This window comes from Harpia harpyja, chromosome Z (assembly GCF_026419915.1).
Source record: "Harpia harpyja isolate bHarHar1 chromosome Z, bHarHar1 primary haplotype, whole genome shotgun sequence".
Lineage (NCBI taxonomy): Eukaryota > Metazoa > Chordata > Aves > Accipitriformes > Accipitridae > Harpia > Harpia harpyja.
In genome coordinates, this window is record NC_068969.1 from 80722462 (window position 1) to 80749663 (window position 27202).

Below are 27202 nucleotides of genomic sequence, written 5' to 3' on the forward strand. Positions count from 1 at the left end.
CGCTCACTCACCCCCCCCCCCCCCCAGTGGGATGGGGGAGAAAATCAGGAAAAGAAGTAAAAGTCATGGGTTGAGATAAGAACGGTTTAATAGAACAGAAAAGCAGCAGCTAATAACGATAATGATAACACTAATAAAATGACAACAGCAATAATAAAAGGATTGGAATGTACAAATGATGCGCAGTGCAATTGCTCACCACCTGCCGACCGACACCCAGCTAGTCCCCGAGTGGCAATTCCCCACCCCCACTCCCCAGTTCCTAAACTAGACGTGACGTCCCATGGAATACATGTATGGAATACACCGTTGGCCAGTTTGGGTCAGGTGCCCTGGCTGTGTCCTGTGCCAACTTCTTGTGCCCCTCCAGCTTTCTCACTGGCTGGGCATGAGAAGCTGAAAAATCCTTGACTTTAGTCTAAACACTACTGAGCAACAACTGAAGACATCAGTGTTATCAACATTCTTCGCATACTGAACTCAAAACATAGCACTGTACCAGCTACTAGGAAGACAGTTAACTCTATCCCAGCTGAAACCAGGACAACCACATTCATCTCCTGCTGTTCTGGGTCCTTCCTGAGCCTGTTGCACAAACTGTCAGTGACTTGTATGCCTCAGTTAAATGCTATTGAAAACCAGTAGAAAGATACTTTTAATAATTCAAATGCATATCCTTGCAAGGCTCAGTACATATGTTGGTTGCATTGTGAAGGTCTTTAAAGACAATGCTTTCTTTCATGTTAATGAATGTTGATGTTCCATCTGTGTGTGTAGGAACACACACTATTCCTGGCATCTTGAATATTCTCTCTACCAAGTTATGCTGGTTTCATGTTGGATATTGTAGTGATCTGAGGTAGTTAACAATAATTCTGGATTAACTGAGTAAAGTGAAAAATGAATCTTTGAAATAAAGACTAAATTCTACTTGAGATTTTCAATAGCCTCCATCACTATACAGTGCCTAACAATTTATGTTGCCTTTACCCTGAGAACAACACTTTACTATCATTGTGTCTGGTAATTGTTTAGGGAATGTAGGCATCAGGCTAACAAAGTAATTTGGCCAAGATCATGCTAGAATGTGAACTAGAATATGAGTTTTTCCAGTCCCAAATGATCATCTTGCAGATGAGGGGTTATCCTCATTACCCAGAAATATGCATGGGATTCTGAGTGATGGGATGGAAAACTACTGAAACCAGATCACAACCTGGAATCAACGTACCATTTGCAGAAAAAGCTGCCAAGTAAGACCAGGCTGAATGTTTTGGCCATGCTACTTATCTTTGGACTTTCTCATGCCAATCCATATTACTTTATAAAAATGCATAGATCTTTTTGAAGACTTTTCAGATTTAGTTATTTGAGGAACAAGCTGACATTTTCAGGTTTCTGAAACGTTTGTGTGAATTTTTTGGGGGGTACGTATAAAATACAGAAATCTTACTGAGTAGTTAATCTCCTTCAACACTTTACACCATCAAGACACTTTTTAACTCAGGGAAGAGGAAAAAAACATGAAACCTCTAAACTCCACCCCCCCCATCTTAGAATTTATAACGGCTAAATGGATCATTTTTGAATGTGTGCAATAAAATTCACTCTTAGGCTGAAACATTGTATTTCAGGTTCAAGCTGAATCCAATTTTTACAGGCAACCTGTTAACCTCTAGGCCAAAATAGGTAGGGTTGTAATAGAAATGCTGATGAGCCTTAATAAAGCAACTCTACCAAAGAACACTGTTTCATCTAGTATGTGTACATACGCTGTATTGCTCCTATTATACATACTGTAAGTGACACATGAACAGGACAAGATAATATAAAGTATAACAAATTTGTGTCACATTGGTGCAGAGATTAAAAAAAGGCGGTGAATGTAAGAAAGCCTTTTATGATAAAATAAGATTACCATTTTGTAAGCCATTCTTCTTGCAGTACAATTAATTACTGAGTTCATTAATTAATGAACATATTAGAGAAAGAACACCATTACTGACCAGTGGAGACCTGATATATTACTGAGTCAATAAACTATTGAACATGAAACAGGACCTTTCAGGAGAATTTTTTTCTCATAACCTACAAACACATATATTATTCTTGCACAGTCAGCACTTCTTTGGTACCCTTATATTTCATATTACTAATTCTTTTAATCACGCATACATACAGCAGTGTTTTATAACCTACCTAATGAGTAATTGGACAGGTGACATTGGGACTGAGGCCCTGAAGTGTCAGGCATAATAGAGCAGGATATTTTTTTCCCCACTAGATTTTTGAGAGTAAAAGATAGTAAAAGAACAGATAGGATAGGAGGGAGAAGGACTCTTGTACCACAAATTTGGCAGAGAAGTACAGATTTTAAGTGGATCCATGAACCATAAATGGCTTTAAATTGCTGTGTGATGCAGATAAATGAGTAAAGAGATAAAACGTTTAAAATAACTCTGAATCTTTTTCATTGTCAGCAACCAAGGAGTTTACCTTGGCCAAGCTGAAGTTGAATGTAATTTTCTTTGAGTCCGTATAGTTAAGGTAATTCTTTTTTGGTATGGGAAGAGTGTGTGTAGGGGGGTGTTAGTTATTTGGAAAAGGCAAGAGCCTTCATAATGCTTCAGTATCTCAGTGGCCATAGGTACCAAGCACCCTTCCCCCACCTTAGCCCCCAAGTTATCATTGATTGCATCTAAATCTATAGAGGTATCTTTTCCTGGCAGCTCTGGTAGTTACAGTAGATTGTTAATCTGTGAATGATCAGAATAAGCCTCTCTGTCTCAGAAATCTCCATGCAAATTACTTCTAAATGCATGCCATAAATTTATTAGTAGCAGTTTGAAGTGCACAGGTCATCTTCTAAACTATTTAAAAACATATGTCTGTTACACATTAAAAAGAGTCTTATTCAATTTATATTCACTTTTCTGTGGATGTAGATAGCCCCTGTCAAAGTAAACCTGTGTAATTTTTGAAAAAAATTTTTAAAAGGGAGATGAGGTGTAAGTAGAGATCTGTAGTTTTCCTTTTTGTATGTTTTTGTTTCCTCATTTTACTCTTGGTTTTAATCAAGCTGATATGCTGCTACGGTAAGACATCACTAGTGACATTTTCCTTCAGATACTTGATGCAAAACCAGGAAATTTGTGGAACACCTACAGAGTCCTCATCCTACCACTTTTTTTTCCTAAAAGAAATAGAGCAATTCTTTTAAAGACTTTAGGAATGTATTCATCTCCATGGGACAACAGACTATGTTATTATTGAATAAGCATTTTGGTTGTCATTGCTCAGGGGTACTGATATGTGTTTTTGAAAGAAAATTAATCTCTACTTAAAAGAATGAGCAATGCTTTGAATGTTAGAAGGCTAGTTTTTGCTGTATAGTTAATACCCTTCTAGCCCTCACAACAAATTTTTACAAGAAGGAAGAAAGACATTAATATATTTTTTCTGTTTCTTTTTCCAGGCTATCCGCTGTACACTGGTAAATTGCACATGTGAATGTTTTCAGCCAGGGAAGATAAACCTGAGAACCTGTGATCAGTGTAAACATGGCTGGGTGGCACATGGTAAGAAATGTCTGTTCCTGGCTTGTCTTCTCTATTCTGTCCGTCTTTCCCAGTATCTTTAAATACTTAGAGCTGGAGTGATACAGACAGTGGTGATATCTATTTGTCTGTACATGCATGTGCATGCATTCTGGGTTTGTGCACATGTATGCATGCACATGGGTTTTTTACAGCAATTTCTAGGATGAAAAAGTGAGGGTCTATTATTCTGGCAATAGTTTCAAGTGCCACTGGAGTTCAACAGCTTGTGTACAGCTCAAAAGAATATTCTAGCCTCCAGGAAATGATATAGTTCTAGCAGGGCTTAGCAGAAAGGCAAAAAGTTTATAGAATGGTTGCACAGCAGAGTTTGTATTGCAAAGAAGCATCAGGCAATAAGTCACTGACCCTAATGGAAATTCAAACATACCAATGTTAAACTTCCAGAGCTTGGATGTCGGAATGAAATGAGTGTATCCTATATGGCTCAACAAAAGTGTGCATGTATGATCTGTGAATTGAACCTCTCTTCCCATGTTTAAGTAGCTAAAGAAAGAAAGGAGGGATTAGAATGCCCAGATCCTGTATAAAGGCATCAGTATATGTAGACCTTCCATTTTACTTATCCTTTACTATTTTGTGTGTTTAGTGGGGTTTTTTCTTGACAGTCTTGATTAAGCTATGCATGAGAGAGAGAGAGCTGTATGCAGCTGTATTAGAAGGGCTGTATACAACTGTATTAGAAGGCAAATAAGGAGAATACCTAAAATGGTTTAATAAAAAAAAAAAAAAGAAAAAGAAAAAAAAGGGAAAAAAAGAGAAAGATTACTATGTTTGCAGAAGAAATTAGTGTTGGACATTTCTTCTCATGGTCTAGGCTATTGGCACCTAAGCAAGCACAGTCTCCATTCCCCACTGCTGCCAGACATTCAGTGGGTTATATTCTATACATTTTGTTTTAATTTGATGACGCCTGGGGTGGAAGCTTAGTACTTCCCTCCTAAGATGCACTTGATCTCTATTTAGTTCATGTCTGTGTGTATTTGTGCCTGAGTATGCTGATATATGGCAAGCGTGAATGCTCAACAAATTCAACAGCACAGACTGCCAGAGAAGTTTTTAAAACATTCACATACATGGAAAGGAAAGTAGGAATGCAGGTACCATGCAGTCCTGTGACACTGCATAGTAATATATACAGCCAGCCTAGAAATACCCTAACACCACCGATCTGCGAGCTGGTTGCAGGTTTATTATATACTAAATTGTCTAGGGACACAGCTTATTTTCACTCCTCTTTATTCGCAGAAAGATATCTTCAGTCACAGTATAACCAGACTCACATTTCTTGGAAGGTTCGCTAAACCTCGCAAAATTAGTATAGTTCAGGCACGCTTCAGGTTTGTGTAGAATTAGCATCTGAGGTTTTGCTGATCCACAGATAGGGAAGACTTGTCTAGCTATTTTCCAGGGTGTCCTCCTGTTGAGTAATAGAAATTAGGAGTCTAGCACTTAGATTCTGGCATATGGGCATCCTGCATTTTCTTTTTAATCAGTACATCTTAGAAGAGTGTGATCAGATTTTCCTGATAAATTCTTCCCTGTGAGGTGGTTGAATTCAAAATCAGAATATATGACAGTAATCTGAGACTACCACAGTATGTATAGTAGAAATGTCCCTGTTTTATAAATCCAGAAAGTTGAAAGGTGAATTTAATGATTAGGGATATACCACCTGCTCCTGTACCTGAGTGCTTAACATTCCAAACAGAAAACTTAATACAGCTATATATTATTAGAAGGTGTTTGTTTTACTACTGCACCAAGTGAAGAATGCTCTGATTTTTTTTTTTTTTTTAAGTATACTTTGTGTACGTTTGTCTGGAGTATTTACATTTTATGGCAGAGCAAGACAAGTCAATTATATGTTTCATATACATACTCAAAGCACAGACTTATAAATTACTTCCTGGAGACTATGACGCATCTGCTTCAATTCTTGATCTTAGCTGTTTTCCAGGATTGTGAGGGCAGCGTTCAGGACACTGATCAATTCACTGTAGCGCCTGGATTTCAAAATGACTGAATCAGGTTGCTGTTCAGAAGTGATTTTCTTTAAACCGTTAGCACGGTACTTTCAGAAGTTGTTCCCTGAATGCAAATAGTATTTCCTGCTGCTTTAATTAAAGGGTTTCCTTCTGATTTTTATTAATGAATTTCAACTCAGCTCCTTGACACATCATGTAGTGCTTTCCTGAATGTAATTATCAAAGAATAGGTGTTTCCAACAGGAAGTACCCTGCTTATTCAGTTCTGATAACCTAGAATCATAATTAACTGAATAGATCAAAAATAGCTTAGAACTGCAGTCTTCTCATGGTATACTTGACTAATCTGTGCAGAGTTAATTCATGTTAATAACTGCCATTTAAAATGTTGGAATTTTTGGAGTGAGGAAGAAAGGCCATACAGCCACCACAGTATTATTGCACTTAACAACTGCTAGCCTGTTTTCTTTTTTCCTGCTTCCATTATCTTTCTCATGTTTTTCCTCACTCACCTAAAATGAGGTGTACACATCTTGAAAGGAAAGGTTTCCTACAAGTTCAATTTTCTTCTGTCTGGAGTTGCCAAAAGTGGGATTGTCAATATATGAACAGATTCATCAGAGAAATTATTCTGTGGCAAGATAAATGTTTCTGTTGGCAAAAGTTCAGCTTATCGAGTTTTGACCCTGCACCCCTGTGCTACAGTGGTAATCCTACCATCAGTGTTTTTAAGGCTGAAGCCAAAAGCTGCAGAGAGTGTAGCAGCATTTTCTAGTACTGCTGTGCATAATGGAAAATGGGTCATTGCTGGTGTGACTCTCTGGATGTTTTAAGGGATTTGGATAACTAGCCTGTTTTAATTTGTTTTCAGCTGAAGCCTGGCTTTCATATTGTCAGCTTGGGTGGGGATTTATTTTCTAAAACAAAAAATAAATGGTTTAAATTGGATAAGCCATTTCCTAGGCCTCAAGCAGGCAAACAGATAACAGTTAGATGTTTTTCCTTCTATTTTTTTTTTTTTAATGGTTAAGGTACTTTGTATAGTCCATATGGTGAAAAATAAAATCTTATTAAAATCTTAATAGTCGATTTTTTTAAAGGAGAATTTATTTTAACATAGGCAATTGCTATTTTGTGGCTTTTAAATAATGTAGGAGTAAGATGGCTACAAAAAATTATTACTTTCTTGAGTGCATGAATTGGTTTCTTCTCCTGCTATTTTTGTTGTATTAAAAGTAACATACTATACTATGAAGACAGTCATGACATTTTACTAGCTTTAGCACAAAAATCACTTACTCAAACTTTATTGGAAATAATGAAAAAAACCACTTTATTTGCCACCCACTTCCCCTAGCAGAAGTAGCTTAGCTTATGAGGAAAGAAATTAAGCAAGTCTGCAGTAAAAAGATGTTGATTTCATTGAGTTTGCATTTTGCCTTGTATGCTTGTCATTGATGTCAGAATGACAACTACCATATTGCTAGCAGAAATACTCTTATTATATGTAGTCCAACAGATTAAAAGACCCAATGCATATCAATGGGAAATGCAGCCTACCCTCTCTCATAACTGTTTTGCTCTAAAAAGGTGTGCCAAGGTGACATATGTCATAGTGGACTAAAGCTATAATTTATGACATTCATATTATTTATTTTAGTTCCAGTATCTCAGACTTTACAGTGATTTAAAAAAACACAGTATAATAATATTAAGTTTGTCTGAAATCATTGTCACCTTGTTTCAGAGTCAGAAAATGAGAAATACTATCTCTCTGTCTTGCCTTCACACTGATCATTGGTTAAACTCGGACAGCAGCAGCATGTTTTTCAGATGGTTTTGGTATACTGTGCATTCTTGGACTAGCTGAATTTCACACTGTTCAATCTACTCCAGGAAATGAAGTATTCTGTGAACACTTTTGCTGTCTTCCTTCTTTTTTTGTCTCTCAGAGAAAGCCGATCCTTAGTCCTGTAGTGATCTTTGATGTCTTTTCGTCTGCATCATGCCAACTGGCACAGCTCGGGGCTGGGCTATTTATTCAAGTAGGGTTTAGTACCTCTCTGAGGTATGATGAGGCCACATACAGCCCCATCTCCAGTCCAAGACTTGGCCAAGCCTTTTCTCTAGTAACTTTGAGATTAAGTTCCTTTTGGTTTTAATGAAAATTACATTAAATAGGTGATTTTGGCACATAGGGCAAATCCATTACTCTTTTTCAGTTTAAAAGCTGCCATCCAGTGAGTACTCATGCTCAGAGACTTGTCATGTGGGTTACACTTTCATTTTGTGAAGGAAGTTTTCTGCTGCCGGTATTTATCTAATGCATGTACTAGCTTGCTGTAAGTGAGACTAACAATGAAAACAACAACCTCCACTAGAAAATGGAGAATGCTCTGTTATAAAGTCAGATGCATGACATGATTGTGACTTCTTCATTCAGAATGGTTGAATTTTATGAATTTCTACATGGTAGTTCATGAAATTGTCAGGTAAAAGAAACTCGAAGTGAGAACAAAAGAAAGGAAGGACAGGTGTAAATAAATAAATAATAAACAAAAGAAGAATGCTGTGGAAATTTTAGAAATTGGATCTCTCCCTTACCCTGAAGTTGCTGAAAAGACTTGGTCCAGGAAGAAGGTTTAGATTTTAAATGTGAGCTGCATGGGAATGAGGCGAGAAGGAAGAGGAGTGTTATGTTGAAATAAAAATCAGCAGGGTTCCTATATTTGTCTCAGTCCAAAGCTGTTAAGTGAAAGAAATCCAGGTTTGCAAAGTGAAAGATCATCTCTAACAAAACAAAACAAAACAAAAACACGTCACAAATCTTGGAGTCTCTCTAAAAGCTGGCAGAACTGCCATAGTAGAGAATAAATACTAAAAAAGGAAAGGAGAATTGTAATCCTATCATTATGGTTTTCTGGTAAAGTAATTGGGTTGGTTTTGTATTATTCCATAGGATATAAAAAATAATCACAATTTTAGCATACTGAACATACTTGTTTCCTGCTATTCAGTTTATTTAATTCTTTAAAATGCTTTAAAATGACAACAGCATCAATTTCCTTTTTTTTTGTTTTTACACAGATTTTTAGCAAATTATGTACAATTCATTGATAACAAAGGCTAGCTCTTCATGACTTTTAAAGTAAAACTATTTTATATCTAGTCTGGCTTTTCCTGTCTTCTACTGACAAAATCATTTAAATCCATCTGTTACAACTTCCTTTTGACCCTGAAGGCTGGGGCATATTTTTTCATTACTCAGTTGCTTCCAGGAACTTTACCTGATTAACATTCATTACTGGTAAATATTTTTTAAAATCCCTCCTTCTGCCTATGACATCCCTTTTTTCTTCTCTTCAGCAGCAGTTCCCAAAGTGGCCAATGCAGCACAGAGAAGATGCACTCTGTTATCTTGTGGGTACTCTGACCCAGTATCTGGTTTTAAAGACTGCCACATTGGTAGGAATGATGTGATGTAGTGTTTGCTTTGGGTTACTCTTGAGATCACCCTTAATGCAAGTCAAGCTGAGGTAAAAGCTAATGAGAGTATCCAAGCATTAGGGCCTCCCAGACAAATAATATTGTTTCAAAGGTTTATAAGACACAAGTGACGGAAAGGAAATAATGCTTAGTTGCCCCAAGATCAAATAAAAAGTCTTCCTTTTCCATCCTTGTATTCAGCTGATACTTACATAACCATATGGCCAAGGGTTTAGTCCTCATGCAAATTTGACATCCTCAGGTGTTGAGTAAGGTTTTCCCTGGGGGAAACCCACAGGCTCTAACTTACATATGTTCACACTCATACCTCCTTGGATTTCCCTGAGGGTCCATTCAGATTAAAATCTTTTTTCTCTTCTTCCCTGCCATTCCCAGGACATCTTAACACAATCAGGAAGAGGTTAGACCTTTCTCCCTCTCCCTGACTTTATTGGCTGACAGGCCTGGCTTTGAATATTCCAATGTCCCTTGGATGTGGTCAGGTGAGATTATCCCTGACCAGACATTAAGCAGTCATCTAAGGAGTGCTCCAGTGTCTGCTAAGCCCTAAACAGACCATGACCTATTCAGAAGCATACTGCCCTTTTCTGCTGGCTTGGGCTATATTCACATCTCAAAGTGAAACCCTTTCTCATTGTGAACGTTTTATTGTCTGAAAAACTTTTAATTTACTAATCACACTTTGTAGTCTCACAGAACTGGCATTAATACCATCAGATACTCACTGGCAACTCTGAAATACATATAAGGCCACTTTTATAGCTATGATCTCCCTTTACTAGCTATAAAAAGCCCAGAGAGGTTGAGACTAAAGGTATTTCAAAAGTGCAAGATACTGTTATTTGGTGCCCGTCATTATTGAATTTACGTTTTACAGAGAAGGCTTCACCTGATTTAGTACACCCTATACCATATGATAAAATGCTAGGAGATGTCTTGGACAATGATGTCGTACCCTCTCTTCTTAAGGAGAGAATCCAGTAAGGAAAAAAATAGACTTGCTATGTGCAAGATGGATCAAAGGCAATAAAACCAATGATTTTTTAATTAGCACTTGGAACTCCTCTTTCCAGACATAGCAGAGGCTGCTTTTTGGAAAGGTAGTCAGTGAAACCCTTGATCTTGCCCCCTTACGTGTGGTGATAGGAAGTTCACTACGTGGCGTAGCTTCAGATAGGAGCAAAAGAGTATCTGGTGCTTGCTGCTTGATTCCCAGATGAGCAGGATAAATTCTGTGGGACCTGGGAGTGCAAATTGCCAATGGATTTGTGGGACAGCAGTGGTGGACTTCTGCAATATGCATCCACAATTCTCCAGGATGTTTAGGTGACAGTACCTGCTTACTTGTCTGTTGTAACACCTATGCTGCTGCACATGAATTGCTGTGATGTGCTAACCACTTTATCATTTTATTACACTTTATTACATCATAAATTTTTATATCTTCTTAACGATCCTACAAGAAGCTTAATTGTTTATAGGAACATCTTAATTAACTAGAGTTCACTAGGTTAAGCAGAACACAAATTGAAAGAGCTCTAAATGAAACAAACCCTACCACTCCATTCCATATAGCTTCATAAGGTTAAAATGGGATTTGACTGCAAGAATTAAAAATTCATACTGCTTTCAGATATTACAAAGTAACAATAATACCATGGATAACTTTGCCTCAGCTTTCTGTTTTGCAAATGTGAAATTCAATGGAAAAAACGTTTTGGGTTTTTTTTGCATACTAGGAAGAATTTCAATTTGAGCTGTAGTATTATGAGGAAACTTGCCCCAGATTAATTTAGCAGACAATAGTGTTACTTTATTATCCTATTTCCATCTGGATTTTAGAAATAGAAAAGATAATACAAGAAATATATAACATTAGTCTCAAAGACTTCTCTGATATTCTAATTGATTACAGTCAATTTTTTTGAAGTATATTTAACAGGAGCTTTGTGCAATGGTCACAGTACATGAATTGGGGTGGAAAAGATTGATGTTCATGAATGGTAGAACTAGCTATATGAAGCAGTCTTCCCAGGGTCTGAACATCTTCAGCTGTCAGCAACTTTAGGACAGCAGGTTCTCCTGGGAAAACTGAGGTGATTTAGCACATGTGGGAGAACATTTCATAGGCTTGAACCAGAGTTACACCCTAGACTAAAACACCACCATGGTCTTGGCTTGCCTATGTTAAATGCCTCTACAACAGAGTACTCATCCAAACAGAATGATGTTAACAGGTGGGCAGTGCCTGTTGCATTTTCATTACAGTTTTCAAGGCTGCATAAAAGATGGAATAGGTTGCCTAGAGAAGTGATGGAATTTGCCCACTGTAAATATCAAAGACTCAGCTTGACAGGGCCAGCGATAACCTAATCTGAGGCCCTGCTTTCAATAGAAGATTGCACCAGACAATCTGCAGAAACCCCTTCCAACGCAGACTTTCTGTGAATCTGTGAATCACAGTTAATGGAATTCAAGGTGCATTTGGATTAAGACGGAAATCCTCCAAATCCAGACCACAATCCAGGACTCCCAAATGTGCTTCTGTCTCGCTGTATATAGTGTGTCAACCAGATGGTATTAGGACCATTAAGATGCATATTAACTCCTATCTCACCATTATTAAGGGAGAGAATATTTTTAAGGTGTTAATGGCTGATAGGAAGGAGGCATTGGCTTTGGAGACAAGAGACAGAAAAGATCCAAGATGAATGACTCATCAAGGTAATAGAAAGAGAGATATATTAATTTAGTGGCTTCCATTATAAATTGTAAGTTTCAACAATGACACTGTCAATCCATGTGTCAAGGAGCAGCAAAAGCAGAGCTGCCCGGCGAAGAGGTCTGAGCCAGGAGTTAAGGGCAACTCCAGCACTGTCCATGCCTGCACCATGGGCACAGTTACTTGAGGTCTGATCACGGTAGACAGAACCAGGTGCTGGTAACTGGGTCCATTGACAACCTCAGGCATGGCAAGGGAATGAGTCAGGTCAAGGGTCCATCCAGGGACTCCAGTCAGGAACAAAAGCAGCTGAGGCCAGAGACAGGGCAGAAGACAGGACTACAGACAGGCACACCTACAATGTACCTTACGTAGGGAATGAAGGTCCAGGCCTGAGCTCTAGTAGGGATCCTGGATCCATGCATTGAGAATGCAGGGTTGAGATCTCCAGAGAGGCTGGTCAGCACAATGAAGGCCAGTTGGTACACTCAGCACCATGACATCATGGACTGATCAATAGTTGCTGTCTCTAGCAGAGGTGACCAATGGTACCAACACACACAAAAGCAGCTGTGTGTTGGGACACTCACATAATGAATCTATATGTATTTCTTCATCAGGGTAATCACCAGTGCTGAAGTCCTCCTTCCCATAGGCACAAATGCATCCAGAGAAGACTGCAAGGTCCAAATCCCACAGAAGAGAACAGGCTCTGTTTCATCTTCCCTACCATGGTCCCCATAGTCAAGTGTCTTCATTCATGCAGTATGCCCACACAGGACGTGCCTAGTAGTCCAGAATGAAGGTCATCTACAGCTTGTTCCTTTGAACACATTAGCTATCAACCAGGAGGAGGGAGAAAAAGCCTGCCATTTTATTTATTTATTTGAGGGGTCAATTCTGAATTTAAAACATGCTCACGAGGTGTCACTACACAAAGTTAGGTCTAACCATTTTTAGGAGAAAGCATTTGGGGTTTTTTTTGTTCTTTCTTTTTTTCTCTGTAATAGTATTTTCTACTATCAAAGAAAAAGGTTTTTGTATAGAAAGAAAACATAAAAGAAAACACCTGTTTGGCTTGCAGGAATTGGCGAGGGAGGCGGTTTTCCTGACAGGCCAAAAGCGACCAGCACAGGGCCCCTTTAAAAAAAGAGTCAGATTTTTTTTTTTTTTCCCCTATTTCATGTGAGCATTGGCAGAAACTCTGACAAGCAGTTCTTCATATTTTATTATGTTCTTGTCTGGCAGAATCTCTGTCAGGCAAAAACCTTGTCAGCGGAAAAGCTGTCGTAGGATCAGAGGAGACAAAAACAGGTGTCACAGAGGCAGTCAAAACTGAAGAAAAAAAAAGATTAGGCTAAAGAGAGAAAGGCAGACAATTACATTAATGCCATTGCTTTTATCTTATAGATGTGTGTTATTATCTCGGGGTGCTGAGTGCGCAATTGCCTCAAAGAAAAGTAGACAGGAGACAAGGGGAAACTTGATAGTTATTAACTGAAGAGGCAGTGTGTCAAAGCTGGATGGGGTTCAAAGTTTTGCAAAGGGATAAAAAAAATTGCAGACAGCAAGCAACGTCTGTGAACAAACTGTGGTTCTGCTTTCGGCTACATAAACCTAGTAGCAATCTAAATGTTTCAACTTGGAATCAGATCATAGACAGAAAAATTAATGAAAGTTTTCATTCAGACTTTTTTAATAACATTTATTTTGTGTACATGCAACTGAAGTGCTGGGGGTTTTTTTTGATCTGTTATAAAAATGTTGTTAGAGCATGAGGCATGGTGAGGCATGAAGACATTTATCAGTTTAGTTGCTGTGCTGTTTGAGTTTGAAACACCTATTATCAACACATGTTTAATTTTAAAATGCTATTAAGAATCCTTTTACTGAGTGTGAACATCTGTACATGCAAGCTGTAAATTAGAAGATCACATATGTGTCCCTCTGTCAGACACTAAATGCATTTGGCAAATGGTTTCCATTATTAGCTTTTAAATACAGTAAAAGGCAGAAGGAAAAGTTGATTTTGCCTATGAATCAGAGTATGCTTTACTTACCCTCCTTCCATGATCTTTTGAAATCCACAGTGTCTTAGTGAACATTTCTCATCTATCTGGATTAAATTGTGAAAGGGATGAAGACAGAAGTGAAATGGACATCACCAAAGGATGCCATGTTGTAACTGGAATTTATACCCAGGCTGATTCAGGATGTTCACCCACCCATATAAATGTTAATGTCCCATGCTCTATGCGCTTGTGCCAGGGGTGAATGGGATAATTTTCTACACCATGAAAATATTTGAGCCATTCAGTAGTCACTGGCAAGTTTTCTTGTCCTTAGTCACCTTCTAAGCATGGTACTTTTGAGGAGCAGTTTTTTCCACCTACAAAATACACCACATTACACCATGTTACAGGTGGTATTAAATCTGCATCCTGAGGGAGGCTAGCTTAGACCACCTCTTATGACTGCAGTAGTTTGTCTGTCCTTCCAGCATTTTAGTCATTCATAAGCTACCTTCTGTTCTTGAAAGGATTTGTTACTTCTTTTTCTGTGGTTGATGGAAAAGAAGAAAATCTTGGAAGTCTGAAAATGTGAAGCTGTTCATGTTCACCACTAAAATCAACAGCAAACTACAGTGCTCCACATTGCCATTAATAATACGGTATCTGTTTTACCATACTCAACAAGCTGTTGTTGCAACAGTATTATGGAATCTTTTTATGTTGGTGGTGTATATTTAATCTGTCTGCCAATTTAAGTTTCTCTTGCTGCAGAAAGTGGCCCAGTTATTTAGATTAAAAAAAGGTCTGGAAAGCTCTCTGTTATTGTCTGGACACAGACTATATAAAATTTATTTTCATTTTCCTGTTGACCCTTGAACAAACCTAGTAATCTGGAAAAATGATGATGTTTATAAAATTCTATATTGTCATGTGTATGTGTGTATGCACTCCAACTGTGTCCCTCTTCTTTGGTAAGTTAGAGAACTGGCCAGAGAGCATGCAAGAAAATCTACAGTGGGACTATTGCAGAGCTCAAATTTAAAACTGAAATGGAATGACATTCATAATGACCTGTACATTGCCACTTACTGACTCTTCTTTGTGGTATTCTGAGATACACAGCCAGGCAAATCAGCTGAGAGAAAGGGTTTCACTAGACCTTTTCATCCCTCTCTAGGATACCTAAATATTTATCTAGATCAGGAAATTAGCAAGAGGTATGTATATTTACAACTCCAATTGCATTTAAACTAGGATATTTAAAATTCTTTTATATTCAGTAAAGGCAAAATGTCATGCTTTTATTGTAGCTATTCAAAAAATAATATGAGGCTTCTAAAGTACAAAACTCATCACTGCATACTTGTATTTCTTTTGCTTAATGAAAATGGAATCCACTCAGAAGCATGGCTTTTAATTTGGTTGACCTTGTCCACTGCACGTTGAGAAGGAAGGGGTCTCAGGTCGATGAGTAAATTTGCATAGCTGAGCCTATGAACTGGCCACAGTATAGATGAAATGAAAGATTTTGTCTTTATTTTCTGTCTTTTGACAAATTGAACAAGTATTTGAGCCTTATTTTAATATATCTTTTGTACTTAATTTCCTTTGAATTACACAGGGTCCCAATACTCCAGTAAAATATAAATGGTGAAGTAGATTTCCCCTCCCTATTTTACTGCATTTAAAAAAAAAAGCAAAACAAACCCACAAACGGAACATAGAAGTTCGTTCATCAATTTCTTATAAATAGGTCCAAAGTTTTTTGCTGGAACTTTGCATAATAAGAATGCTGCAAGCTGTAATGTGAAGATTGACATTGTATTAATTTCAAAATTCTCTTTACAATTCAGATTATACTGAGCAGAGTCTCTGTAAAATCTGGGGGATTTCATTTACTATTCAAGAAGGTAAAGAGTGGATAAGCCAACATGGGGAGTTCAGGCTTTACCAAGAGGGTGGTCAAACACTGGAACAGGCTTCCTAGAGAGGTGGTCAATGCGCCAAACCCGTATGTGTTTAAGAGGCATTTGGACAATGCCCTTAATAACATGCTTTAACTGTTGGTCAGCCCTGAAGTGGTCAGGCAGTTTGACTAGATGATTGTTGTAGGTCCTTCCAACTGAAATATTCTAAATTATCTAAATGATTATGGTGCATACTTGATACTTTAGAGCTAGGTAAGAAAAACAGCAGTGAAAGTTTCCTAATTCCTATACTAATTATCCAGTTAGTAATTTGGGGATGTTGAAGGCAATCTTCTGTAACGTCTTCTACTTTATAATCCTTTTTTGCCCCCCCTTTTTAATAGTTAAATTTGCTGAAACAAGAACTTGAAATTTAGGATTCACCACAGAAATATCCCTTGGCTGTATGTTGTTACAGTAAAACACAAGGGCCTTTTTAGGCTGTTCCACAAAAATTTTGATTATTCAGCAAGTATGCAATTTTTAAAATTCATTAGATCTCTTCTTCCTCTACCAGTGAACAGCTTTCTACTCACACTGACATAAAGAATATCAGACTATCAGAGCAGTGCTAAGAATTGAATTGGGCTGTTAAAAGGGAGCCTTCTTAGTTTAGGCACATAGCTAGGCCCATCGTAGTCATGTTTTTGGAAAAGACTCTGCAGGTTACAACCAAAAAGTCACAAACATGTTAAGACTTTTCCGGGTGAACTTTTGAGCCCACTGAAAGTGTAAGAAGTATGAGTAATACCTCATGCTCTACCAGGAAGGGACTTTGAATGTGTGGTTTATGATGTTCAGTCACTGATATCTTCTTAATAAGGACACATCTGTTTATGTAATTTTTCAGGTATGATAAAGCTCATTCTTTTATATAGCACGTTTCATCTTGAAGTCTCCTAAGCACTTATGAAATCATACACTGTCAACTATTTCCTTAGCAATCTCTTTTAAAGAAACAAGATAATTTTTATAAATTACAAATTATAGTGAAAAGTTTCATTCTCCTGCCAAGTGCAAGGGGTTTCAATAGTCAATGATTTGAAAGAATTTCAGGTGCTTACCATACTATGATTTCTCTATGGGTGCAAGTGTATTTCCTTTCTCTTCATGTACAACTTTTCTTTTTTTTTTTTTTTTTCTGACAGTAGCATGAGGTTTGTCTTTAGTTTGCAAATGTTCTTACACATCCATGCAAAAATATATGCTTTGCTGTGTTATAAATTACACATTTCAGTGCATATCCTGACTTGTACTTCAAAAGGATAAAATTCACTGCTTATTGGTTTATTACATAATGTGCAGAATAAGGCCACAAATCAAAATTGGAGATAATTTCAGTGTCACTTGGAATGTTAGTCCAACAGTGGACTAACTCTTATTTGTGTGTGTGTGTGTGTGTGTGTGTGTGTGTGTGTTTTGAGAAGCAGATCTATAGATAACATCACTTGAAAACAAATGTTGCAGATAAATGGAATAGTACAGGGTATTTTGTGAAAATTTCTGTCTGCTGGTCAAGGAGTGTTCTTAGTAATTAAAAAGGACCTTTTTTATTTCTTTTTTTCACTTCTATTCCATCTTGGCCTTTCCAAAGCTGTTATCCTCGGAGTGGTCACATTACATAACGTGGGTAAATGTCCAGAGTTTTTTAATCTCATTCTATCTATTAGTTTTATAATCCACCCAATAGTCTTTAGATAAAGATATCTTACAGCCATTCTGACTAGGGCCAAAGTAGACTCATGACCTTAAAATCTTCAGCAAGCCAAGTCTTCTTTAGCTGGAAGAACTTGCTTTTCCTCACTGCAGGCATAGGATTTACTGTTAAGTAAAGAGAAACAAAAACAAATACTAAGATATATTAGAAATATATGATGTAGTGATTAAAAAGGATTGAGTATTCCGAAAATATTCATTCATGTCTTGACTCTGGTCTGAATTTGTGTAAACATGGAGAAGCCAGTTAACGTCTTTGGACCCTGTTCTCATTCTGTAAGACTGAAGGTGGAACGCTTAAGGTGATCCAGATCTGCTTAATTATTTTGATAGTCTGGTAGAAAATGTTACATCTATTAACACTAATATTATTTACAGCATTCTTATTGCAAGTAGTAATAGTATTTTTTTTAAAATACTAGTATTTTACTTTATTTTACTCCTTCCAAATGGTTGCTCTGCCCCCCAGGTACACATATATATGTATCAGCACACATACAGCACAGCCTGCACAGTAACAAAATCAATTTTCTAGGCTTTTCTAGCTGAGTACTTCGATGACACAATCTGTTACGGTAGTAGCAAAATAACCATGTTACAAAAATATCATACATAAAAGGGGCAAAAAAAATATACGAAAGTATTTGACCTGGATAAGCTTCAATCAAATCCCATTCATTAGACCTTGTAAATAAATCAGTCCCACATCATGAAGCCTATATAGCTGAAGTACTTCGGAAGAAGACCTTTTGGAAGAAAAATCCCACCCTTCACATTCTGCAGTATAAATGTCCTGTGAAGAGACATAGGACTGCCGTCCCTAGGCTTGCCAATTCCTTATCTTTTTTGAATGTTAAATTAATATTTAAAGCTATTTATTCAAAGTTGACTTAACCACTAGAATAGGAAAGATCAGACAAATCAGTTGCAAGAAATGAAGTATGAGGAAACCAGAACTCTTTGACAAAGTATTCCTTGGAGTAAACGTGTTGAATGAAGCCAGTGAGTAAATGATAAGGGCCTTTGCGCTCTGGATGTAAGAAAGCAATTTATCAAGAGTACATGAACTCTCCAGTGACCATAAACCAAGAAGAAACCAAAGTACAGGAGAGAAGAAGTCCCTATAAAATTATTTTATATGCTCAGAAAGTTTTGTTTAAAAAAAGCAGTGAGAAGCTTAGGTGCTGCAACATAGTCCGTAAAATTGAAAGAAAATTAAATTTAAACATTAATACTCAGTAAAATGTGTGATGTCATGTGCAGTTCCATCATATTTAACTTCACAAGGGGATAAGAATTACCTTCGTCCTGCAAACCTCCCCTTCCCTCATCTCTATATTATTCATATCACAATGAATAACATGAAATTCACACAGAAGGGTAAACCAAAACTAGCCAGCTCAAGTAGCAGTGAATTCATGATAGAAATTATGGTAAATCAGGGGACTAATTTTTAACATGTTTAAAAGGCTGGGGTATAGGGTGTATCTGTTTTCTTTTATTCCCGTAGAGGTTAAGTCTCAAACCTTTAACAGTCCAAATCAATTCTGAATAGCTTCAGTCTTGTTCATCAGTTAATCATAAATTTTCTGTAATTTCTTTTGAACTTAGGAGTATTGTAGTCTCTGGGGCTCAGCTGAGCACCCTTCTGCTGTAGGATTAAAGTTAATTGTGACCTTTGGAAACTACGCCTGTTTTGGACTGCATCCATGAAAAAGAATCACTCAGTGATGAGTGGTGTCCCTCAGGGTTATATTGGGACTGGTACTGTTTAATATCTTCATCAATGACATAGACAGTGCGATCGAGTGCACCCTCAGCAAATTTGCAGATGACACCAAATTGAGTGGTGCAGTTGACACACCCGAGGGACAGGATGCCATTCAGAGGGACCTGGATAAGCTCAGGAAGTGGGCCCATGTGAACTTCAAGAAGCTCAAAGAGGCCAAGTGCAAGGTCCTGCACCTGGGTTGAGGCAAACCCCAATATCAATACAGGCTGGGGGATGAAGGGTTTGAGAGCAGCCCTTCCAAAAAGGACTTGCAGGTACTGGTGGATGAAAAGCTGGACATGAGCTGGCAATATGTGCTTGCAGCCCAGAAAGCCAACCATATCCTTGGGTGCATCAAAAGAAGGGTGGCCAGCAGGTCGAGGGAGGTGTTTCTGCTGCTCTACTCCACTCTTGAGAGACCCCACCTGGAGTACTGCGTCCAGCTCTGGAGTCCTCAGTACAAAATAGACATGGACCTGTTGGGAGTGGATCCAGAGGAGGGGCACAAAAATGATCAGAGGGATGGAATGCCTCTCCTGTGAGGACAGACTGAGAGAGTTGGGGTTGTTCAACCTGGAGAAGAGGAGGTTCTGGGGAGACCTTATAGCAGCCTTTCAATGCTTAAAGGGGGCTGGTAAGAAAGATGGGGACAGACTTTTTAGCAGGGCCTGTTGTGATAGGACAAGGGGCAATGGTTTTAAACTAAAAGAGGATAGATGCAGACTAGATATAAGGAAGAAATTTTTTATGATGAGGGTGGTGAAACATTGGAACAGGTTGCCCAGAGAGGTGGTAGATGTCCCATCTCCGGAAACATTCAAGGTCAGGTTGGATGGGGCTCTGAGCAACTTAATCTAGTTGAAGATGTCCCTGCTCATTGCAGGGCGGTTGGACTAGATGACCTTTAAGGTCCTTTCCAGCCCAAACCATGCTGTGATTCTGTGGTTCTATGAATCATTCAGGTGATATTTCTGTGGAAAATAAGTGCATCTGCAAAATTAATTGTGTTTAGATAATTCTTTGGGATTATTTTCTTGTCTTTCCTTTAGCTCTTCTCTTATACTTAACCCATTTTCTTTCAGCCTTGGACAAGCTTAGTACTCAGCACCTCTACCACCCAACCCAAGTGGAGATTGTGCAGTCCAATGTTGTGTTTGACATCAGCAGCCTGATGCTCTATGGTACTCAGGCTGTGCCTGTGAGACTGAAGATACTACTTGACCGACTCTTCAGTGTACTGAAGCAAGAGGAGGTGTTGCATATTCTACATGGCTTAGGCTGGACACTGCGAGACTATGTTCGAGGCTACATCCTTCAGGTAGGAAATAAAGCAAAGCATGTTTCCAAGCCCAATTAACTGAATTTTTTTTTTTTGTACAGATGTAGTGACCATGCACCCAAAGAGGTAGAAGGATATGAAGTAAATTTAGTGTGGCATGTTGAAGACTAATGATGATGTTGGCAAAATGAAATGTTCAATTTTTCCTAAGCTAAAAAAATGCAGGTTACTTCATACCATAGCATTTATTTGTACTTGCTTATGCTTATTGTAGGAAATACCTTAAATACTGCAAATACTGAGGTTAGCTAGCTGCAAGCCTGATTTGGTCATCAAAGGCAACTGGCAAGTTTTCAAGGGCTACTGTTTGACTTAAGAAATTAAGATCCAAGTCAGCAGCTCCTTCGTCTTTTCTTTCCTTCTCCAGCAAGATACTTAATAAGGGGTAGATGAAATGGGCGTTGTGATCATAGTTGTGTTGGGAGGTATCCTTACAGTGTCATGTATAAACAGGAAAATCCTGTTTATAAGGCCATTTTTAAAAGGTAGTTTTAAATAAAGTGTTATGTGCAGATTAGTTAAGATGAGCAAACAAAACATAAGTAAACAATAATATGGACAAGCATTCTTTATGAGTATGGTCATGAATACATATGGTTGCTTATCTGAAGAATTTCATTATCTGTTGGGTTCCAAAGTGAATTATTACACTTTATAAGACTGTTTCTGATTGAGAATCTAACACTACTGAACTTCTGAGTTCTCTTAATTGCTACTGACTTTGTGGGAGCTCTGCCTCATCTAGAAGTCATCCAGTTATTGAAGTGGATACACATCAAAAACTTTGAAAATTTTAGTTTCCAATTTATTTCTTTACTTTCTTAGGCAATGATAGCGTGCTTGGCACTATATAGAAAATATGGGAATCTTTAGTCCTGCTCTAAGGAATTCTGATGATATTTTTTAATTCCTCTTCAGTTTTCTGTCGTTCGTGTGAAATACTTAGCCTTACGTAATTCTATGGAAACACATATTCTGTGTTCTTAATTACACAGATTCTCACAGAAAAGTGTTCTGAATTGTAGAACAGTCCTAGGCAAAGAGTAATAAAAAGGCTATTACTTTAATAATGAGATCCTGTTATTCTTATTAGGATATATACAGAATGAAGTTCTTTAATTGTTTTAGGATTCTCTCAGGCATCTCTTTTGTAAAAGCTAAATGTTACATGTGTTCAAATACAATAGAATCCATTTTTTCCATTCTAAAACTTACACGTAAGTATATATCCATGATATTTATACAGTAGATATCTATAGATGTTTGTACGATATATATATGGATATGTATCTATAGATGTGGCATATGATATATAAACTAGATAGGTATATGATAGATATCTATAGATACCTACTGTAATGGCATTATATGCATATTGCATCATATTTTAGATTCCTGGATTCTGAATGCTACTGATCAAGAGGGCTGAAGAAATATGATTCGCAAAGGAATATGCATTAAAAAATGCATCCTTTTTAAGATATAACATTAGAAAATTGCTGTTTACTAAATGCGATTCATAGTTAGGTGTAATATATTACAAGCGTAGAATGTAATTCAGTGTCCCTTATGGTCAAGAAGACTGACTGAAATCAGTAGTTTTCTTGTTTTAAAGGTTCTAGAATCGGGCTCGTATTGATTTTGTTTTAATTATCTGTTGGAATGATGTTAATATATGCAAGAATGGCTTGTAATATAATTACATAGAGGTTTGTACCGAGTGAGATTGTGACCTATGTGTGGTGTAAAGGCCTATAATACACCATTAGGTCAGAGTTCAATTTATCTGGCTAAAACTCAATCACATGGTAGCCCTCGAGGCATGAATTTTACCATTACTACATTCAACAACAGTATATTGAATATTATGTCAGTTAAGGAGAACAATTATCAGTGAAAGTTAAGGGCAGCTGTTATGGTCTTGCCACATATTGACTTGGTTAGCGCTTGGCTGTGGATTGTGTTAAGGGGTGAATGAAGACCTACGATAGGTGTAGTCAAGCCTGCCTATTAGTTTAGCTCTCTAATTTCAAAGAATCACAGACTGTTCAAAGTTGGAAGGGAGGTCATCTTGTCCAACGCCCCTGCTCAAGCAGGGCCACCTAGATCTCGTTGCCCAGGACCATGTCCAAACAGCTTTTGAATAGCTCCAAGGATGGAAACTCCACAACCTCCCTGGGCAAAAAAATGCATTTTGTTTCCATTAAAGCTAGGAAGCTCAGTATACAGCAGAAAGGGAACTACTTAGTAAAACATTTATGAAGAGAAATTGTAGGAAAATTAGTCAAATCTATGATAATAAAAAAGACTTGTTTAAAAAGTAACGCTATTGCAACTACCTGATAAAAAGGAGAAAACGGGCAAGCAGGGAAATTTGAAAGGAAATGTGTAGTAACACTAGCACAGTAAAAGTGCATACAGGTGAGAACTACAGGTAATGTCTCCTTCGAGCCAAAGGTGTTGTTCCATAAAGCTCGTCTTTAGAGAATTGGAACTCTTCACAGAATTGTTTGAGGCTTTCATACTCACCTTTTCCACACAAAAAGCTTATGACAAAATTGCATGAGCCTCCTATAGGAGAGCCAAAAGTATCAAGTAGCAAAAGAAATCATCCAGAATATCACAGAGCTATGGGATTATTGGTAGGCTGTCATGCAGTGAATTAAGGAATATCTGACTCTCAGTCTGGAAGTATAGTTCTTTTTAACTTGTCGGTGCAAACCTAAGTTATAATGTAGTCCAGTCAATGCTGGTAAGTTTACCATACATTCATACATACTCATTGTACATCAAATACACAAATACTTATCTCTAGGAAATAGTTTAAATTTGCTATAATGCTGTAGTTAGAGAAGCGTAAACCAGTAAACTAGCTTGTTTGTCTCTAATCTAATAAAAATAATATTTTAAACTTGTAACGATGAAATGATGGTTATCACTGTTTGACATGGGGGCAGGGGGAAAGGAAGGTTTGTAGCTTTGGGAACACTTGCTCAGAAATACAGAACTTATTTGGAACGTACAGAAATACAGAACTTATTTGGAACGTACAGACTCTAAGACACTCTAAGTGTCTTCTGCAAGGAGTGAGAGAAGTACCAGAATAGGGAAAGGGAATGATTGTGACAGATTCTAGAATAGTTAATCCTGGTTAAAGTTCCAGTGTTCTCCAATTAACTGCAATGCAAAAGATTTGTAAAGCTGGTACAAAATAGGCGTTTCACGCCTTGGCAAGGTCTGAGACACCAGTTTGTGCTGAATTTCCCCTGAATCATGATGGAATTGTTAAAGTATTTTAACATTTTCCCTAAATGGAGGGGTTTTGGAGGGGAAAAAAAAAAAGAAATCTTAGCATAGATGTATCCACTCAAAATCTGTTATTTTAGTATTGGTAGATATTTTCTTTTCTATTCAGGATCCGTAATGAAACCCTTTTTTCCACAAAAAGAGAAAATACTTTTTCACAGTAACTTTTGAGAAAAACCTCAGTTTGCTGCACTTAAGAAGCAAGAGAAAACCAGTGCCTCTGTCTAGTTGTGTATTAGTGCTGCAAGGTGGGTGGGATTATTTGTAATACCCTCATTTTGACTAATAATGTTTCTAAATAGCAAATTAAAAAGCAGTGGGCAGAGAAAAATGCAGTATTTATTGCTTCATTCAGTGGATGCATTAATGGAGCACAGGAAGCGAACGAACCCTGAAGCCAGCAGAGGTAATGTGATACACCGCCTTTCACATTTGGGCACAGTCACAGCATTGCCAGTAACGGCTGAAAGGCATTAAGACCTGGCAAGCTTTCTCTGGCCTCTATGCAATAAACCTAATTTCTGGTGAATAGATACCTATTGCTGAAATGTCAGTGAGTGACAGTTTGGTCAGCAGTCTCATGAGATTGCTCACAGGATTAATGTTTTAGAGGAGGAGTTGTTCTCTCATCTTTAGAATTGATCCTCAAAAAAACCTTACTGCATAGGGGAACTTCCTGGACTGCATCTGCTCCATGGGCATCCAGAGTGCTTCAGTTTCTAGGCTTGTGTATCCGGTACCTATCTCAAGGAACTAAGCTGTATTTGGTGTGGAGCTATTAGCCTGTAGATTTTCTCTTTGGAAACAGCCAACTCAACAACTGTCTACATGACAAGAAATGATTCTGTCAACAACAGTAACTGTTTTGGGTCAGGTTCTGCACCTGCTACTCAAAGAGATGTGATTAGTGGCTCTATTAATTTGTGTGAAGTTACTTTTGCTTCAAAGAACAGTTCAACTGTGACTAAGTCTCCAGCCCTGGTTTGGTTTCAGCTGAGCTGAGAGAAGAGGTGACTTTGCCAGCTGTTCTCCTCTGTTCTATCACTGGAGAATACTTTACCCCACCCATTTGCTAGTGTAACTACATGTGTAACCACTCCCTAGCTAGGTTCTCTGTAAACAAGGCAGGTTAGAAAAATCCTCCTGCTAAACATGTGCAAGTTAACTCTGATTATTCTGCGAGGAAAGGGCTAGAGAGCAATTATGCCAGTAGCAGTGAACAGGTGGAGCATTCAGCTTTTACACTGGTCCAGCTGCAGATGACAGGACATGTGACCACAACTTAGAGGCCATAAACTGACTCTTTGCAAATAATGAATCAGTGTTTTGAGTAAGAGGTCAACACCTCTTCAACTGTTTTGTGATCAAATAGTTGTATTCCATTAGTGAAAAGAGGAAAATAAATATTATCTTTACAGTACCAAGAAGGAAGCAGAGACACAGAACAGGACATTGGCAGAATCAGGAAAAGGGGCTAGACCTAGGATTCCCGTTCTTACCATCGTTCCCTCAAAAAAAGTAGATTGCAGTCAGTAGCTCATGGGCAATGTCTTGGCTGCCAGACTCTGTGGTGCTATTCACAGCTATGAGAAATTTAACAAAAAAACCCCCAAAAGCAAAAAAACCACCCCCAAAACCAAACACCCCAAACCAAAATCAAAACTAAAGCCAGCTGGAAAAGTATGGGTATTTTATTGGCCCAAAAGGTGACTCACTCACAAAAGTTCATGCACTGGACAGTGCATGGGGAATCACTAATCCTAAATGAAGGTCTTTTCCATGGCAATGTCAGTGCTGAAAACTGATGAAATTCAAAATTACTAGATATCATTTTCTGCTTTGGGAAGACTGGAAATTGGGAGTACGATGCTTTTCCTGCCTCTGTGGTTTCACTGTCAAGTCTGCTAATTTTAAAAGTAAGAAAAAACCTCTGAAATTAATGACGTCCTCTGCCACTGCTGACTCGGGCTTGTGTGTTTCTTTGCCCACAGATATCAGCACAATCCCTACTTTATCAATTTAGTTAACTCTTCAAATGATGACCAGGAGGGACTGTGGTTTATTCTCCCATTGCTGTGTTGGTTCTGTAGGGCTAAAACAACTGTTGAGCAAGAACAACTGTTTCAGTCACTGATGTCAGCTAAGAGTAAACTCTCAGAAGGTATACGTTGGGGGAGGGGGAGAATTAGCCATTTTTTCAAAAGACATCCCATTAACTAAAACAAAGTCATTAAAATTGTGAAATACATAGTGCAGGTTATATAATGCAGTTCTGAGATTTTTACAGAAAAATTGGTTATATGCATAGTCATAGAATCATAGAATCATTTAGGTTGGAAAAGACCTTCAAGATCATCGAGTCCAACCATCAACCATGCCCCCTAAACCATGTCCTGAAGTACCCCGTCTACTTGCTTTTTGAATACCTCCAGGGATGGTGACTCAACCACTTCCCTGGGCAGCCTATTCCAATGTCTGACAACCCTCTCAGTAAAAAAATTTTTCCTAATATCTAACCTAAATCTCCTTTGCCTCAACTTGAGGCCATTTCCTCTCGTCCTCTCTCCAGCCACCTGACAGAAGAGACCAGCACTCACCTCACTACAAGCCCCCTTCAGGTATTTGTAGAGAGCTATAAGGTCTCCCCTCAGCCTCCTCTTCTCTAGAGTAAACAACCCCAGCTCCCTCAGCAGCTCCTCATAAGACTTATGCTCCAGGCCCCTCACCAACTTGGTTGCCCTTCTCTGGACATGCTCCAGCACCTCAATGTCTTTCTTGTAGTGAGGGGCCCAAAACTGAACACAGTACTCGAGTTGCGGCCTCACCAGTGCTGAGTACAGGGGAACAATCACCTCCCTGTTCCTGCTGGCCACACCATTTCTGATACAGGCTAAGATGCTGTTGGCCTTCTTGGCCACCTGGGCTCACTGCTGGCTCATATTCAGCTGGCTGTCAACCAGCACGCCCAGGTCTTTCTCTGCCGGGCAGCTTTCCAGCCACTCTTCCCCAAGCCTGTAGTGCTGCATGGGGTTGCTGTGACCGAAGTGCAGGACCCGGCACTTGGCCTTGTTGAACTTCATACGATTGGCCTCAGCCCATCGATCCAGCCTGTCCAGATCTCTTTGTAGAGCCTCCCTACCCTCAAGCAGATCGACCCTGCCTCCCAACTTGGTGTCATCTGCAAACTTGCTGAGGGTGCACTGAATCCCCTCATCCAAATCATTGATAAAGATATTAAACAGAAGAGGGCCCAACAC

The 27202-nt window shown here is 38.3% G+C and overlaps 1 protein-coding gene across 1 annotated transcript in view; it reads left to right on the forward strand.

The window, feature by feature from the left end:
• Positions 1-27202, forward strand: part of BNC2 (basonuclin 2) — a 342980-nt gene that overhangs the window by 208389 nt on the left and 107389 nt on the right. Inside the window, exons 3-4 of the mRNA XM_052778116.1 lie at positions 3476-3578; positions 20383-20618. Of these exons, the coding sequence (XP_052634076.1) occupies positions 3476-3578; positions 20383-20618 (339 nt within the window). The remainder of the gene's footprint in view (positions 1-3475; positions 3579-20382; positions 20619-27202) is intronic.